The 18,965-nt window shown below is 41.6% G+C and overlaps 2 protein-coding genes across 2 annotated transcripts in view; both read right to left on the bottom strand.

The window, feature by feature from the left end:
- LOC306759963 (cadherin-7-like) overlaps positions 1-3,267 on the bottom strand; it is a gene marked incomplete at both ends in the record, with an annotated part of 29,428 nt that extends 26,161 nt beyond the window's left edge. Inside the window, one exon of the mRNA XM_079245709.1 lies at positions 2,593-3,267. Within this exon, the coding sequence (XP_079101835.1) occupies positions 2,593-3,267 (675 nt within the window). The remainder of the gene's footprint in view (positions 1-2,592) is intronic.
- A 105-nt stretch (positions 3,268-3,372) lies between these two features.
- Positions 3,373-18,599, bottom strand: psmb11b (proteasome 20S subunit beta 11b; the record flags this gene model as incomplete). Its single annotated transcript, XM_079245708.1, has 2 exons — positions 3,373-3,443; positions 17,492-18,599. The coding sequence occupies 2 exons, from the start codon at positions 18,597-18,599 to the stop codon at positions 3,373-3,375; spliced, it is 1,179 nt and encodes a 392-aa protein (XP_079101834.1).
- Between the last annotated feature and the right edge of the window lie 366 nt (positions 18,600-18,965).

The following is an 18,965-nucleotide window of genomic DNA, read 5'->3' as shown; positions in this document are numbered from 1 at the left end:
CAGTCTTGTGTGACTACTGATTGCTTTAACACCCCTCCCTGACTGTATCAATAACAAGTAGAGAGGGAGATTAAACATTTATGAGGTGTATACTGCACTGGTAAGAATCCAATCTAGACTGTCACTATAAAGTATATCGCGAGCTACAAAGAGGCTGGCAGCGTTCCCTGTTAGCGTTACAGCTGATATAATCCTACTCTGAGTACACTGTAGCTGCCAGCAGCTGCATTAGTGAGGAGTGGCCCACTGTGGAAAGCTACAAGTAAAACCCTGGGGATTGAACGGTTCAGGTGTGCTATGGACTAAATCACCCCAGACACTTCTGTTGTTGCAACACCGACAGCAGATGAAGGCTGCTGGTGTGGCGGCTGTGAAACCTCAAGTATGTGACATGATGACAAGTGTAGGGCGGGCTGGTGAAGCTGCACAAACATTAAAATTATATTTGTGCTGCATTCCTGAGTACACGCTTACTTTTTGAGCAGATAGGGAAAAATATTTAAAGAGAAATAAATATGCAAAAAAGGGACAAATGTATATTTGCGTGCTGTGAATATTCGCACCAATGAACGGTTCATTTGTTTCCCCTTCATTTGATCATGTGTGGAAACGTGTGTTTTGTCCTTTGGGACATGGGAGAAAACATCCCAGAGGACCAATAGGTGAAAATAACATGAGGAAAAAATAAGCTTTGTGTTTGAACTGAAGAAGTGAATCGCTGGGATCCGTAAGCAGAGACAATACAGCCAAACTTTAGCTTATTGCTCTGGTTATTGACTTATTTCTAGAGATTTCTGTCTGCGCTATGATCGCACAGCGTAGACAGGAAATGGATGCAGCAACTGAGACATCAGATGTTGGTTTATTAACTACCGTTTTGAAGTTTGGCATTCAGCCATCGCTGACTTGATCACAGGACCTGAGTGTAAAACATCAGTGTAAAAAAGCATGTTGTAACATGCTGGTAAATTTCCATCCCAAGGCAGACAAGATACAAATTCACCACCATGTATTTCACTCTCTTTTACTGCCATACAAAATATTTATAGATTTCTGTATTAATTTCTCATTAGGAATGTTTTAGTCCTCCATAATATCACGCCCACAAGGTCGGTTTTATGTAACTGGTCAAATTAAAGCAATGTCTAAATCAATAGTAAGGTTACACAGAAATACAACATAAACACTACAATATCAAAGCTCAGTTACATGAATCAAAGCATTTAACCTGATTTCCAGAAAAATCTAGAAAGAGGTCTGCTCTAATTGGGAAATGCTTCTTCCCATGATGATGAAGCAAATATTAGCAGTTGGCTCATTTAGATAAACAGCTGCTGGTGCTAAATGTCTGCATGGTGCAGGTGTACACGGAGATGAGAGGGGCTGATTGAAAGGGGCCAAATGAGCCTAAAGTGATGGAAAGCCAAATAGAAAAGTAGAATTTGTGTTTCTTTTCTGCACTTTTAAAAGGAATATTTTCTCATGTTTCCACACAAGGCTGAAGCTGTTATTGTCACATATTCTGTCATAATGGAGCGTCGCTTTCACGGACGCACACACAAGGATATCCCTAAATAATGCTAAAAAATCTCCTGAGCTTGGCTCAACAACGTCAACTGATTAAGTAACATTTTACTAAATCCCGTCAGCAGCTGCCCGGCAGGCAGATCTGATGTGTGGCTTAAAGGGAAGGTAAATAACAGCACCTAAGCTTAAGATATCAAATCTTTTTTAATGTTAACTAAACCCTGCTGTTTGATATAACAGAGCTCGAGAGATTTTGTGTAAAGTTGAACTTATCATGACTTGCTCGGGGCTCATGGTTAAAATATCCAAATGTGAGAAAACGGTTTACTTTTGGTCTCCAAGCTGTAGCTGTGAGGACAATTAGATCGTTTTAGCCTGAATCATAGTTGCTCACAAGCTGCAATGCTTCTCAGCTGGCTGAGGATAGCTGGCCGGGAGACGGTCTTAAACACATACTAGTTTGCTCTGTAGCCTTCTAACTCCACTACGAGGCAACCTGGAGACCCTGACACCGGCTATTAAAGCTCACAGCCAGTGGGGTGTGTTTCACTGTGGATGTGATAACATGCAGCAGGTGCTCTTCTCCTACACACCCGAGGGAGCTGCACTTTCCACAAAACCTCATTTCTTCTTGCGAACTACATTTCAGAACATGTTTCAACAAATTATGATTTTGTGAAGTAATGGAAATGGAACCGGTCATTTCAGGAAGCAGTTTGGACGCGTCTCCAGCGTTCCCCGGAGAAAATGACGTCCATGTCGATGCACCCATTTTTCTATCTCAGCCAAGCGCTGCTAACAACTTTTTGGTGAAATATCATGTCTTTATGTTTTCATTACACAAACCGAAGAGTTTTTCCTTTGAAGAATTCGAGGGGAAACTTGAGTGAAAAAGTAAATGTGCACAGATGCTTTTTGTTTCCCCTGATAAAATTATCCTCTGCATGATTATAATTTACAGAAAAAAACATCTTTGTTGGCCCACAGGAATGAGACACAAGGATAATTTTAAACAGATGCAGGTGATTCACATGTGTGTGCTGATTGGTTGTGACAGCAGCTTACCCGTCCGATGAGCACGGGCTCGGGTCCTCTGTACTCCTCGATCACAAAAAACTGGTTCCAGAGCCAGCTCCTGCGGCGCCGGGCGTGAGGCTCTGCTGGCGGCAGGTACGACTCTGACCGTCTCTGTTCAGACTCTGTGACCCATTTAGAAGCGCCTTGAGTCCTTTCTGGCTGGATGTCACCGACCCCGGCGTCCACATGGAGCCCGGGCTGGTTAGCGTGCGCCTCCTCTGACCTTGGCACAAGGCTGTGACCATTAATTACCTCTTCCAGCTCACCATTAGTCAAACTGCTACTGTTTTTGAGGTTCACAGTGAGTTCAGGGCTATGTTTAGACATTAAGGAGGCAACAGAAGATTTGGGACGACTAAGTACATCTGTCTGCTTCACTGGGCCGCTCTGAGAGTCAGAATCAGCTGGATTTCTGTGACTAAGTTGAAAAGCCACATTCGGCATGGATGTTACATCATCCTTTGCATCCTGACCATGGTTTTCCAGTTCTTTGATTCCAGCAAACAAGATGTCCGTGGCCTCTGGATGAGGTAAGACGAGCTGCTTTTTGCTTAATATTACTTGCAAGTCTTCATTCTCCTCTGAAAGGCCAGCGGCCTCTGAAATGCCATTTCTTTCCCCTTGACAGAACAATAGAAAAAGAAGCACAACATGCGCCGCCATCGTAAATGTTCACTGACCAGTTAGTCTCAGGAATAGCTGATCAAATGCGGTTTTTTATGATGGTTTATTGCAGCTGCTCCTCCCTCAGTTTTTCTTCTCTTCTCTTCAAAATGCATCTTCATTTCGCCGACTGTCCTCGCACGTTCCCATGCAGGGCGCATGCTGCACTGGATCACCTGAGAGAAGACACAATTAGCGTGATCTCAACCACATCTGTTAATATCGGTAGCCAATACTTCAAGACACTGAAAGATGAGAAAAAAAACACAACATCTTACTCACTTTCCGGCTAAGAGCAGGATATTTTAGGACAAATTCAACATGAATGTTTGTTGAACAGCTTTGTTTGCTCATCTGAGCACTCTGCCAGCTGCAGTAAAAATAGCTTAGAGTTTTCTACTGAGTGATGCAACAAGAAAAAGTGTGTGAAAAACAGGGAGTTACTTTGAGCTGTTGCGTGTGTATCCGGTTGTTGATCACACACTCGGAGAGATAACGGCGGTCTTTAAGAATTTCAATTAATTTAGAGCCTGAGGACCTGGCGATGAGGTGGAGCTCAGGTGCTTTACTGCTCTGTCACACACACACACACACACACACAACTGCCTGGACAGCAGGTGATTGATGCCATACCTAGAGATGCCCCCACCTATGCCTCAATGCCCTGTTATGAAAGAAGCCCCCCTTAGGAGATTAATTAGGCTCATAAATAATAATCGATGGCTTGTCCTCATTTCCCAAAAGTTTAATGATCTCTGTTTCATCAGTATTTGAGTCAGATCGTCGACCATTGGTGTGTGAAACTTGATGCAGTGGAAAGTGTCAGCGATGAAGTCGACAGGAACTGTGTGATTGCAGGGTTTTTTCCCCCTCTTCTCATCCACGTCCCTGGCGCATCCATCACTCTGCCTCGCCGTTTCTCACAATGAGTGGAACGTTTCTGACATCTGCTTTCACCTTTATGCACACATGGAAGCTTGCATTATCATCTCCACAGAGCAACAGCGCATGAGTCACATCTAACACAGGGATGTGGTTTTCTCACACATTTGCTAAAGTTTTCAGAAATGTATTTTTCTGCATTACTACTCCGAAAAGAAATTCTCTTGCCTTTTCGTGCAAATTATACAGTTTAGCTAAAGGACATATGATACAGTGCGGTGCATATGGACAAACCTAAATCCTTTGGCCTGCTCTGACTTATTAATGTCCAGATAAGCAGGGGCTTTGACTCATTTAGAGGCACACAGTGCATATAGAAATGCAGCAGCCTTTGATGCTTCTGTACACTATAATGTGAGCCATAACTGATAATTTACCCTCACCGATATGCTTCATATGAAAAGGACAGATGAAAATGAAACTAATGTTCTTTTTTTCTCTCTAGATTCTGACCCACTTATGCAAGTGGGCTTAAGTTAAAAACACAAGCTTTCTAACACTGGGTATGTTCAGCATTTTCTCATTTTGATGCACATTTTCTCTTTAGAATTTGTTTATTTTCACCATGAGAGATTTCTGAATTATTTAATTTCACACTAAAATAAATGCCACGTTTAACTTAACGCAAAGATCGCCGCCCTAAACTGCCGATTTCCAGAACCGCATTGGCTGATCAGTGCAACAAAAATAAGGATACACAATAAGGCTGCATGATATTAGAAAAGGGTGATATATGCAACAACATTGGTGTCAAGTTGCGATCATGATGACGATGAATAGAATTTGACGCCACTTTAATGTCATCTATGGAGCCCACGTGATGACATCATAGACTATATATAAAAGATGGACGGAGCTTTCGTGACATCACCCGTAACTGAGAGAATTGCGGCTCATTGGGCGGTTCCCACTTTCGCAATCTTGGCAGCGTCACATGTGCCGTCGCTCCCGAAAAATTACAAAAATGGACAAAACGGTAGCGAGTCGAGGTGGATGATTGACGTCTATCAAAGTCCTACCTTCCTGTAGCTAAGAGTTAACCAAGCTAATCCGGAGCTAACCTGCTAATGGAGGTAGAGGGGTAAAGCTAAATCTCGCTGTTAGCTGGCTAAAAATCATAGATGTGCTGCACTCTGCCTTTTTGCAGCCGGATATCGGGTACCTGTCAGTCAAAAGGACACTCCCCTAATTATGCTGAGTTTTGAGATGAAATTACTTTTAAATGGAGGAATTACAAAAAAATATCCACTCACCCCACAGTTGTCATAAAGGTAAAGCTGACCTATCAAACCTAGAATGGATTTTTTTTTTTACCAGGCTGTAAACATGTTTATTTCTGCTGTGAAGTTGGTCTTTTTAACATGGGAGTCTATGGGGATTCATTCTGTTTTGGAGCCCTAGTGGATGAAGGGGGGACTGCAATTTTGGGCACTTCTGCTTATAGGCTTCACTTTTAACCACCAGAGGTCCAAAAATGAAGCCCTGACCATGACATCTTATACTGTACTCAGGCAGTACTAGTGGTGACAGAAAGAGATGATTAACTTGTGGCCATATGTTAGTTAAACTCTTATTAATGGATAATTATTATTTCAATCTCTTAATGTGAAGATTAATTACAGCACTATTTCATTCTTTTCTAATTCTCTTCTGATTTTATAATGCTGCTGTAAAGTTGCGATTTCCCAGTGAGAGATCATGTCTACTTCTCATAGTTTCTCACAACAAAACAATTAAATTGGACAAGTTGTTGGTGCATCAGAAGTACTTAATTATCTCATTCCCTTGCATTAGTAATTCTTGGCCACAAGATATTTTCTTTCTTTTTTCTATCTCACCAGACAAGCCCCAAAAACTTATAGCTTTTGCCAAAATGCATTTTAGTAACCCCCCTCTTGACTAAAAATGATTCAGTCAGTAACAAACAGATCATACACAGTGGTGTCCAGCACCATTAAGATTACAGATGAAATAGACAATTGATGTCCATCGCAAATGTTTAAAGTTGTTTCCCAACCAAATCATATTAACATATTATTCATTCATTCATTATCCTAACCGCTTAATCCAATGATGGGCTGCGGGGAAGCTGGAGCCTATCCCAGCAGTCTTTGGGCGAAAGGCAGGGTATATCCTGGACAGCTCACCAGTCCATTGCAGGGCATTAACATATTATTTAAGTAATATTTAACTTATTGTGATGGACTGGTAACCTGCATCTCACCTGGGATAGGCTGCAGCTTCCCCACTTCCCTTACTGGACTAAGCAGAGTAGAAAATGAATGAATGAATGAATAACTTCTAAAAAAAAAAAAAAAAAAAAAAGTTTTATATCCAAACATGGATAGTTAATCATTAAAAGTAGTTTCTGTCAGATGAAACATAGTTTACATTAATGGAGCGATGCCTAAATGATATAAAAGGCAGAATAACTAATACAATATATTGATCAGTAAAGCCTGTTACACACTCGGCAAAGAGCGAGAGCTTTGTTCTTGTTGTTGAAGAACACGAATAGATTTGGTCTGGTCAATTCATACTCCACAAGTAGATTTATTTGGCAATCAGGGTGGGATTTCTGTGGGGGGTGTCTGACTCTATCTGCGATGAACAAATGAACAATTTATTTTTCATATTTAGTGAAAAACTGCATCTGTGGCAGGGCGGGGTTTCGCACACAACGTTGTCTGGGTCTTTAAAACTGTCTGTTCAGCTTCGCATCGACAGAAAAGCAGAGGGGATGGGTTGAGGGACCACTATTTATTGCAGTTTCGGCCGTCGCTGCGATGCGTATCTTGCAAGCTAATATCACAATGAGAGTGAATTTTAAACATCATGTGCAGTCCGATTACAAAACATCTGCGTGCTGCTTTGTTTTTGTTCGGTGCGAATTGCAGAAAACAAGTCCAAGTGTGAACGTCTGGCAGAGGAAGAGTTATTCATTCATCCTTACCAGATTTATTTTATTTTTTGCTTATGGAAAAACATGACCAGGGTGTCATTGTGGACGACTCAGCATCCTGTAAAGCATGCCATGAATAAGTTGCAGTGAAAGGAGAAAATCCATTGAATATTTTTCCCGTATGAAAACTACAAACTTTATTTGCTTTATTTGCTATTCAGTGTGTAAATAACCTTAAGCAATCTCACAAGGTAATATTTTAGTTTAGCGCTTTGTCTTTCTTTGCCATCAGCTACAGTCAACTTTCCATTAACGCTTTTATTTTTTAAGATACTTCCGCTCATCAGTTGTGGTGTGAGTGAACTTAACGGCAATGAAAAGACGGTGAAAAGTGTTACGAATTTCCAGAAGAACATATTTTTCTTTACGATGATTTGTAGCCACCTTGTTAGAGGAACAAGGTATGCTTAACATGTTAATAACAGGACTATTTGAATGTTTATATTGCTACATAGATCAGTTTTATGAGTTTACTGAGATTGTAACAGTGTGTTCAGACAAAATGCGTTTTGAATGTCAAGAGCGTCAGGTTTACGTGTCAAGTCTATGTGAAGGCATCAAGCTTTCTTGTGGCGTGTTGTCAGCGTTTTCCGCTGGGGCGTGTCACGCGCCAAAAATATAAAAAGTTTATTAAGGTTACACGCTAAACGGGCCACAAATGCCAGAGATGGAAAATCCAAACTTTTGCCACTTGACGCAAGGCGTCAACCAATCAGAGCGGTGTGTAATCCGGCTCAGCAGGTTGTCAAACTCGGCTAGTAGACGAAAATAGTGCTGGAAGTGAACGTCATCAGCACGCAGCTCACCAAACTCAGAATGCCTACGATTTATCTGGTGAACCCAGACACAGGGCTGGGACGCCCCACGACGACGTTCTCTATTTATTAAATAAAGCCATGCCACTCTCCTAGTGCATCCGCCATCATTCAAACTGACCATAAGGAACTTTGGTTTTTTTCTTTCCCCTCTCCCTTTTCCGCCGCGTTTGCTGCTTGTCGGGAGCGTCTTTGGCGTTGGACGCAAAAGTGACAGTTTACTGATCAGCGGCGAGCATTCAGGTCTGAACCATAGACTGTATAAAGAGATGGACGGAGTCTCCGTGACGTCACCCATAGGTTTCTGAAGAGCTGAATTGAAGCTCGGTGGGCGGTTCCTACCGTTGCCATGTTGGCAGCATATTTGTATTTTCCGTCTCACCCAGAAAATCTACTATAGTTTTAAAAATTTTCTTCACACCCTGATTGTAAACAATTAAATAAACGTCTAACACAAGAAATAAAGCATTTAGTGACCTGTGGAACTGACAGGACTGAAAAAACACCATCCTATCATTTTAAGCGGCCCGTTCGCGATGATTGGATGGTGACTTGTCTCTCAAACTCAGCTGCCATTTGCTAGTATTGCTAGTTCTGCACTTTGGAGGCATGGCTTCAGGGGGAGGTCACAAAAAAGGGGTTTGGACCATAGACTGTATATAAAGAGATGGACGTAGTCTCCATGACGTCACCCATAGGTTTCTAAAGAGCTGAATCGAAGCTCGTCTCACCTGGAAAATACAAATATGGGCAAAGTGGTGAAGCTGAGAGGGGGGCTGTGAGCGTCATGGCGGATGATTGACATCGAGCGAACTCCGAGCTTTCTGTAGCTAAAGGCTAACCGAGCTAACCCGAGATAACGGGGTAATAACGGAGGTAAGCGGGCTAAAGCTAAGTCACATTTTTTACCGGCTAAAAGCCGCGGTTGTTCTACGTTCTTCTTCCTTGAAGTCAGAGATTGGTACCTATCAATCAAAATGACACGCCCCTAAATTTGCAGAACTTCGACATTAAATTACTTTAAAATGGGAGAGTTAGAAAAAAATTCACTCCCCCCACAGTTGTCATGAAGGTAAACCTGACCTACAAACCGAAAATTGATTTTTGAACCAGGCTGTAAACATGTTTATTTCCACCGTGAAGTTGGCCTTTTTTAACATAACTATGGGGATTTGCTCTTTTTTGGAGCCCCTAGCGGATGAAGGGGGAACTACAGCTTTATGCACTTTTGCATAGGCTTCACTTTTAACCACCGGAGGTTGGCGCTTGGTCTGAACACACCGTAAAAGTGTAGATTGTAACTTATCCGCTTTTTAGTGTACATTCTCCTGCTCCGACGGTGAATTTGTGGGTTTACTGTAATTAAACTTAAAATTAAAAAATGGTCAGTCAAATATCATCCTTGAGTTGGGGGGGAGGTTCGCCACACAGTAAGTGGGTTAAATGACATTGTTTATTTAACGTAACATAAAAAATGTAATCTTTATTAAATAAAAAAAAATTCTCTAAATCAAAATGAAATCTTCTCATGTTGTTTGCAGTTTTGTGAGTTGTTTGCAAGTACAACTTGGGTTTAGTTTACAGAGCAATGCGACGATTTGCGCATGATGAAAACAAAACAAGTCTCAAACTTTTTTCCATGGATAGTTTTGTTGTTCAGACCTGACTGGTTTGGTGTTGGCATGACACCATTTTTTTTCCTCACTGTGCAATGTCCTGCACAAGAAACTGCATTTAATTTCTGAAATAAGGTCTTTTTTCTTTGTTATCACTGTTCTAATTAGGGCTTGAAGCAGTTGTCGCTTTTAAATCAGGGCAGTGTTGATGTGATTTTACACATTTATAGTGTTGGGAAATTAAAGCACAATAATAGTAAAATCATGATAATTTCTCATACACAGTTGTGCCAAGAAAATCTATAATTGTGGTATCCCTTGTGCACATGTAATGCCTCATGTTCTACATCTACATCATAAATCTACGAAAAAACAAGAAGTGGCCCTTTCAAAATACTTTTGTCTTCCCCAGCTTTTGTGCATTAGCATACTCTGAGCTCCCAGCTTACATTTCTCTCTGCCAGCTTTGCTCCAAAGCCCACGTCGCCAGCAGTACATGCCATTCACCGTTGTTTGAAGTCTTCAGAAAATGGGTGTGTGTGTGAAAGTACGTGTGTGTGCGCAATGTAAGGCAGGGGTAGAGGATGAAAGCGTGAGGACGATTTGCTGTTGCTGGCTCAGAAAGGAATGATGAGTGGTGACATAGCTCCAAATTGCAAATCGCTGTTTCAGTCTCACTTCACTCTGCATTGAGTCGCTTCACTGCAACAAGGCTATTTCACTTTTATTAAAAATAGCCTGTGCATGTCAGGCTTTTTACATAGGGAAAAATGGGAGATGGAGGCATAGAGGGAGCAAAGGAGGGCAGTGGTGGAAGTACTCTGAAAGGAGAAAGGGGGTGTGTGTGTGTGTGTGTGTGTGGCAGCGGGGGGGGGGGGGGGTGTAGTAGTGTTGGTAGCTTTAACTGCCAGGACTTGGACAGATTCTGCTCCATTTGCACATCTCTGGCTTTCTCTGCCTCTTTGCCGTTCGTCTTAATGCCTACAGAGCTCTCATCCATTCTCACTGGCTCTCTCCCTGCTCGCCCCACACTGGGAAATCTCTTAAGTCCATCCAAATCAGACTGGTGAAGAGAGGCCCACTGTACTCAGCATATCAGTCACCTCATTATTGTCAAGATTTGACACTCAGACAGCTTAAGTGACACCACAGCAAGCGCATTGTGCTGAGCAAGTGTTCAGCCATCTACTTTATTTGTCAAATGAAAATGCCTCATAATGTGTTCTCTGACAGTGCATTGTGAACACAGAGGGACATTACATTTCTCAAAGCACGTGATGGCTCTTTGCAGTCTCTCTTTGGTCTGAGTTGCACACACACACACACATATCTGGATTACTTATTAGCATAGAAATATACTAAACAGCCCGGAGCGCGACCTTGTCTTGTTAGAGCTAACCAGAAAAGTGACCTACTTGATGCATGTTAATGTGATTAAACACACTTGGGCTAACTATTATAATGAATGCGACGTCCCAAAATACTGCTGTTGGTTGCTAAAAGAGGGGGGGGGGATTCTTTTTAAAGAGGGGGGGGGGGGGGCACCCAGCACTCGGCAGGTGAGGAGCCCCTGAAGCGCTCAAACGGGCGAGCGCGTGCGCTCATATACGCACATAGCAAGCTTAAATAAAATAAAAAATAATAATTACACGATTACAGATATTTTTGTTTCATTTGTGAGGGGCTCGCGGGCAGCTCATTCGTTTAAAATATCAGTTTACTTCTTCCAACCGTCAACCGTTATTTCACCTGAACTGCTCGCACGTGCGACAGGAAAACAAAAAACAAAAAACGGTTTATTTCGACTAACTGACAAACAGCTTCCAACTGACTGAAACTGTTGGGGGGGGGGGCGCCGCGTTGTCGCGACCAAGAGAGCCTGAAAAACGGAGACAGACGACGGCTGGAAACTTGTCACGGCTGTGTAAACAAGTAAACTGTCAGCATTTAAAGTCGTTCATTAGCACAACGAGACAGCTTACCGTCTGTGTGTCATGGTGATCCAGGGTTTTAACGGAGATGAAGTGAATCCGTTGTGGGGGAAAAGGATGCCGAGGTTCACGCCAGCTCAACGTGAAGTCTGTCCACTTCGCCCAGTCTCTCTCCCGCTGCATCTCCCCTCCTCCCTCTCAGTGTCTACCTCTTTCTCTCTCTCCCCATTAGTTTCTAACAGTTACCCAGAAAAGCACATTATTTCTCACACGTAACCACACACAAGACACATAGCCTACTCTTTACGTATTTCGTCTCCTATAAGTCCTGAACAAAATATCTTCAGATTTTCCGATTTCTATTGATATTATACACAGGGCACTTTATTAGGAACATCACATGTCGTCATGTAGACATGGTGAAGACAACTTGCTGAAGTTTAAACTGAACATCAGAATGAAGAAAGGAGGTTTAAGCTACTTTAGAGTGGCATGGATGTTGATCTGAGTATATTAGAAACTGCTGATGTACTGGGATTTTCACACAAAACCATCTCTAGTGTTTACAGAGAAGGTCGAAAGAAGAGAAAATATCCAGAACATCTTAGTGGTGTCAGGGAGAATGGACAGACTGGTTGTGGACAGAAAAGCAACGTGACACGACCAACCTTAAAGTAGATGGTCTCCAGCAGCAGGAGACCACACCGGGTTCCCTCCTGTCAGTAAGAACAGGAAACTGAGGCTACAATTCAGACTCGCAGAACTGGACAATAGAAGATGGAGAAACATTGCTGATCCGAGTCTCCAGTTCAGCTCCACATTCACATGATAGGATCAGAATCTGCTGGAACCATCATGTTCTATCAATGGTTTTGACTGGTGGTGGTGGTGTATTTTTATTTATTTTTTATCCCAGTTTGGTCCCCTTAGTACCAACATGACATGGTTTACCCACCACAGCCTATCTGGGTATTGCTGCTGACCATGTCCATCCCTTTATTAACACAGTGTAGCATCTTCTGGAAGGAAACTCAGTGACAAAAGAATCAAGGCAGATATTCAGGAACAAGGACGTCTCAGACACCAGCAAGGTAAATCTAATAATAAAGTATATTTAACATTTGGTTGGATGTTTGGTATGGTAATCTTCTGTGCCCACCTGTTAAACTCTTGCAATATTTTTTATTATCTGTATTACATAAAGCTGGACAGCTTTTAATGTACAAAAAAGGTTCATTTAATTTAATTTGAGCCACTTGGAAAAACCTAAATCAACACTTTTTATATTATCTTTCTTTACCACACTCTGGATTATTTCACGTTTGAATTTTGTTGAAATGTTTTCACATTTTTCATTTCAAAGAAAAGTGTGTCCTTTGATTTAAAAGAATACTATCAAAACAGCTGCAACAACAATCTGTTTGAGCTCGTATGAACTGTAAAAAGCGACTGCAGACCACAGTTTTTAATGGTTGTCAGCTTCTGTGTGATTACTTATACTCAAGACATGCTGTAAACAAGTTAGCATGGAACCAAATGACCCTGAGGTCACCTGACAGATCCCTTGTATCCAGCGGCGCGCCGAAATTTATTAATGGCAGCCACCGAGCAAGCACAAAACAAAGCCATGCAGTAATCTGCCGGCTAGGGAGGATTTAAAAGCATACCATGATAGTATTTATTCAAAATCTGAGCAAAGCAAATTCAGAGATTTGTCTGGAAGTAAGTTATGGACGTCAGACAGCAGTTGCTTAAAATATCTTATAACGCCAAGCTCTGTGTTTTACGCTAAATTTGGGTTGTTAAAGTGTTTTTCATCACTTTTTGGCTAAAGAAAATCCATGATGGGTTTGAGCATAATCCAATCCAGTCCTGACACAGCAACTTTATAAATAGGCCTGCTAGATGTTGTCATCTTAGACTAGCAACTAGCCTGCTAACAGGTCTGCCTTTATCCTGGCTGGGAATGTTTCTTCTCTGCAGGGCCTGTAACTGAGCTGCAGAGGAAGAATGATATTAAGACAAACGGAATTCATTGATTAAATTAGAAAAAAGTGAAGCTGAAACTGGACACCACCGAAACTGGGAATACACCAGTAGAGCCAGCATCTCATTCCATACTTCAAAAGTAGCACATTTCCAACCATTTCTGCACCAAAGTCCTTCTAATTGTGATTAGTAGGAGGTTTATTATAAGTCCTATATAAACGCCAACTTGCTGGTCCAGTATTCACCTTCCAGTTAATGAAATCCCAGGACTCAAACTAAATACGGCCTATTTACTTCTTTTGACTTGATTATAGATGTCAGCATCACACAGGAAGAGACAGACTAAGCTTCTGACTTTAAAACTCAGGTATTGGCTTGTGTTGATGGCACACTTACATTTATTATGTACTTTTCTGGAGCTTTAGCTGCTCTGCAGCTGTCACGGTTTGGCGGAGCTGTGGACCCAAAATGTGGACATGAGAGCCAGAAATGCAGAAACTAGATGTTTTATTTCAAGAAGATAACTTAACTCAGGGCAAGCAGCCATAGGAAGCTAACGGAGCTAATGAACCAGTAGAACTAATGAACTGAAAATGAGGAGTATAAATACTGGAAAAAACACAACAAGACACAGGTGTTATATATCAACTAATTGAGTCCAGGTAAAAACTAACGAACGGAAAAGCAAAACCGGAAACAAGACACAGCAAAATAAAACAGGAAATAAAACAGAAATACTGCAGCATTTAATGTTACGTTGCCACGTCATCAAGAAATCAACACAGTGGACATGTAAAGGGTACACCAGGGGTGGTTTAGTAGAGGGAAGAAAGGAAAGTAAAGACAAAGTGAGAGAGCCAGAAATCAGACTGACTTTTACTGGCTGGACAGAGCTCAGAGAAGAGACAGGAAGCAAGACAGATGCTGAATTATCCACCGTTGGGTGGCGCCTTAGTGAGACAATCTGTTATAGTTCAGTAATGAAGCTTGAACAGTAAGTTAATTGAAAATGAATAGATAGTAATGATGAATCAATCTCATCTCTTCTTGTCTGTAAGTTGTCATTTTCGGAGCTGCCATGTGAGGTGGTACAGTCTATAAACACGTGTTTCCATCATTAAAATGCGACGTGTCCATCTTTGTTCCCACAGCTGAGTGAAAGTCAGCGTGGTGTTGAGTTCACACTGATGCCAAGGCAAGCTGGAACAAACTAAAACCTTTTTTAAAATCAGGAAATCTTACCACAGGTCAGTGAAATGGAATGAATAATGCTTTATTTGCATTAATTTATTTATAATATTTTTTCATGTATATTAACTTCAGAGTAATTTGAGAAGTGTCTGAAAACTGAATGAACCACTTTCTCATCGCACTCCGGATCCAGATGTTGATGGGTTTATTGACCAGTATGGAAATGGCTTTACTGGGAGGCTGTGTGGATTATGTTTAAGTTGCAGTGGCAGAATTCAGGCTCAATGTCAACACTTACCTCATTATTCAGCTGTTTATTACTTAAACAGCTTTAATGGATGGAACTTTTAGAAAGCACATTATGGACAATCTAACATTTTAGCATCATTTTGCCTCATTTGATCATTTACATGTGCATCACAATTTACAAATCGCAATGGCTCACCAGCATTACAAAACATTTAATCAGAGCTATCAGGAACTAAAAAATACAATATTTCACATTATGATAAGAGTTATTTTAACAAGACAAAAGTTATTTAAAATGGATATACCTGCACATTTCTGCTTCTGTGTATCAGTCTTTAATTCCTGAGCTGACTCACCTCATCATACAAACAGGTCAGATATATTTAGAAAGATACATTACAGGCAAAAGTTTGGACACACTTTCCCATTAAATGCAATGGGAAAGTGTGTCCAAACTTTACTCCAAATACTCCAGACTGGTACTGTATAGATACTGTTTGTAGTTAAATATAAATAAATGCAACCCCATTTAAACATATTAAGCATTTTTGTTACTTTTCTTGAAAAAAAAAAAAGCAATTGGTATCTCTTGTATAATTTTTACATTCACCAAATTTATCCTGCAGACCAGGTTGGACCCTCTGGAAGGTCATTTTGGCCCCAGGGGCCATGTGTACTGGACACAGCTGCAGGATGAAGATTTACACTGAACCACTGCTGGACTAAATTTCTCACTCCCCCTTTGGTGTACTTATTTATGCCGATGCAGCTCGCTTGTCATGGGAATGTAATGTATGATTCATGATTAAATAATGCAACTAATTTAGTGTAAAACTGTCATTTTCAGTGTTGATTTGGGATTTCTCATGTAAACAGGTTGCATCCGTTAAAATAAACCCTCTGTTTGCTCCCTGATCTGAGATCTGCCAATCAAGATGTTGTCACATGCCCCCAGCGCCTCAGAGCCGAAGCAACCACTTCTTTTCTCCGTGATTTTGTGACCTGTTGATGGATGTTTTAATTATTCCTGTTCGGTTGGATGGTTAACAACACATTTGTCTGATGTGACAAGCTTCTTTATTTCTCCTCGACGCACACGTTTAGTGGTTAGCTTTACTGTCAGAGGAAGCTATAAGTTTTTTTGTTTTTTTTTTACAAACCTTTGCTTATTAAGGTCAAGTGTTTTTTTTCTCTTTAAATGACTGAAAAAGAAAAGCATCAGTCATATGATCTAACTTTTATAACTGATTCTATGACATGTTACGTTTCGGTCAAGTCTAGAAGAGTTTGCTCTGCTCTGACTGCTCCAAGAGGAGCAAAAACGGTCAAAACTGAGCAAAAAAAAGAAGGAAAAAAACAGCTTTGAAGAAGTTAACAAAGGAAGAACTGCAGCTCACACAAGTTTAGACTCAAAGCTCTATTATTCAGGTTCAGAACATCGATTTATCCTCACACACCACCAAACTGGTTTCTGCTAGTTATGTTTTTGATTCACTTGCTCAGTAATTCCACCATTAACGATCTTCCAGAAGATGGGAATTATAGATGAGGCTGGGGAGTAAGGGAAGTTTCCCCCTTTTACTCTCACAGCTGCAGTCAATCATCAGCGGTACATCTGCACGTCTCATGCTGCAATCACGCATCCTTGCGTGTTATTTACTTTGCACGGTTAATGACACATACACATAATGTCTGCACACATAAGGGCATGTTAACCATTAAAAACCCTGTCATACACAATATATTACAACATTTATGAATTAGCTCATCATATTGACATGGAGAAACACAACATCATTACATAATCCAAAAACATTTATCCCACAGGATAAATGATGCTGCACTTGTCACCTTTGACCTCTGCTTTTTGGCAACTGACACTCAAATTTGAGCGTTGAACACAAGTGATCGCTAAGGACATTTTAGCCTGTTTCTGCAGAGTCCTTGTCGTTTAAATGGTAACTTGCTAACATCATTTATGACCACAAGCTCAATCAAAATGAACAGTCAAGCTCAGCAAAAAGTAATTAATTCATTAATTTATTGATGTATTCTGACAGCAGACTCAAATCAGCTTTCAGACCCTCATTTCTAAAGCTTAATGTCTTTTCTGATACACAGCAAATCACTTTAACCCAGTCACTCTGGACATTTAGATCTTTAGGCTACTCATTGTTTGCCTCTCCTCGTTTATGTGATTAATCCACCAAGTAGGTAGTAATTATCTCACACTTGCAATGATGAAATTATTCATAATGCTTTTACATCTACATCAAAATGCCAGCCAGCCAGCCAGCAGCACACTGTTAAGAGTGCATTTTATCATCAGTGCAAACAAAACATCAGCTGTTTATTAAATGGAATGATATGCATGCCCAAATCATTTGAGAAATAGCCTGGAGGATGCAACTGCCTGGCTTGTTCATTAATTTAGTATCTGCTACAAAGATGCCGTCAAGCATCTTCAAAACACTCCCTGGTGTTTGCTTTTCTTCTCTCATGACATTTTTGTTTGCTTCATGTCTTTACTCTGACAAAGTCGTGTCTTTCCTTCATGTCTTCGCCTTTCCTTTTCTCTGTAATATTCCTCTTTCAAGTCCTCCCTGGTCCTGCGAGTCCAACCTTTTGAGGTGATGTGATAAATGTCTACACAGTTTCCTGAGTATGCGTCCCTGTGTGTGGCTCTGTACACGGCTTCTCTCGCTATTGATGTAGCCTCCTCCACCGTCAGTCCCCAATGAACCCCTTGGTCCAAAATGGAGTAGGCATAAGGGGATCCTGAGCCAACAGAAAAGAGAGTTCCCTGCAGGCGAGTACCATCACTGCATACATAAAACAGACCAGGTCCAGAGAAACTTTTCTTTGAAGAGCTCTGCGTCTTTGACACAAAGACCTTCTCACTGGAGGCATCTGCGATCATTTCCAGGTCAGTCTTTTGACTTGTTGTTTCTCTTTTATCGCTGTGATCAGTCTCTGTGACTTCACAGTGGTGACATCCATCATCCAGCTCTCCTCCATCCCACCCACACAATGTGGCAGCCACACAGAGCTCAGTTCCCTTGAAAGGGTGAAGCATGTGTGACAGCAATTTAGCAGCTCCTCTTGTCGACAACCGACGTCTGTGGCGGAGCTGGTAAAGCCGCAGCTCTCGAGCCAGAATCCGCTTCCAAAGCGCGCAGTCGGCCGAAGTTCCCGAGGTGGTACCAACCAAGTGACTGTGGATGGGCAGGATCTTCTGGGAGGCCGGGCAGGCCACGAGGCCGGAGCAGCTGGAGCGAGTGTCTGCGGCAGCCAGGACGCCACCCTGAAACATGAACGCTAAGGTGGTGGTCCCATGAGACATGGGAAAAGGAGGAGGAACAGACGGAGAGGATGTAAAAGGAAGGCCGCTACTTAAGGAGGAGCTTTCTGATGACACGGAGCTCTGGATGAGGCTGATTTGCCCAAACTGTATTGGGCTTTCATCCAGATACTCTGCCACTGGAACATAAAAATGTAAAACACTTTTGCTGTTGCTGAAGGGCAAAGCACTTATATAGTTACTGCTTTTCTTTTCTCCAAGTGGCACTGAAGATCTTTCAGAGGTTTTATCTTCCTGAAAGATGTCCTGGAGCTTGCACAGGTCCTGCAACGCCATTAACTGGGATACCCTTTGTCTTTTTACACTTTACAAATGATCCTTTTACAGTATTTTCTCTTGGCTCTGTAACCCTCACTCCAGCCTGTTTTCCTGTCAGTTGCTTCATAGACACCTCTATCTGTTTTAGCAGCTGCCACCTTTTATATAGACGAGCAGAGCGCGCTCATGTTTCTGTGTAGTCGCCTAAAACAACCCGTCAGCAACATTACTTATGTTTCATTCTCTTTGAAACATAAACACTCAGAAGTCCATGGGTAATTAATTTTGGCTGCGATATCAGGTTGTTTTTCAGATCTGATTTCTTCAAAGTCTTGTGTGGGAGAAGGCCAGAAGAGCGCAGGGTGACGGTAGATGCCTTGGCCC

The sequence above is a fragment of the Telmatherina bonti genome, assembly GCF_933228915.1.
Source record: "Telmatherina bonti genome assembly, chromosome: 8".
In the NCBI taxonomy this organism is placed as follows: domain Eukaryota; kingdom Metazoa; phylum Chordata; class Actinopteri; order Atheriniformes; family Telmatherinidae; genus Telmatherina; species Telmatherina bonti.
The sequence above is the reverse complement of the archived record's forward strand: the minus strand, read 5'-3'. Positions and strand labels throughout refer to the sequence as shown.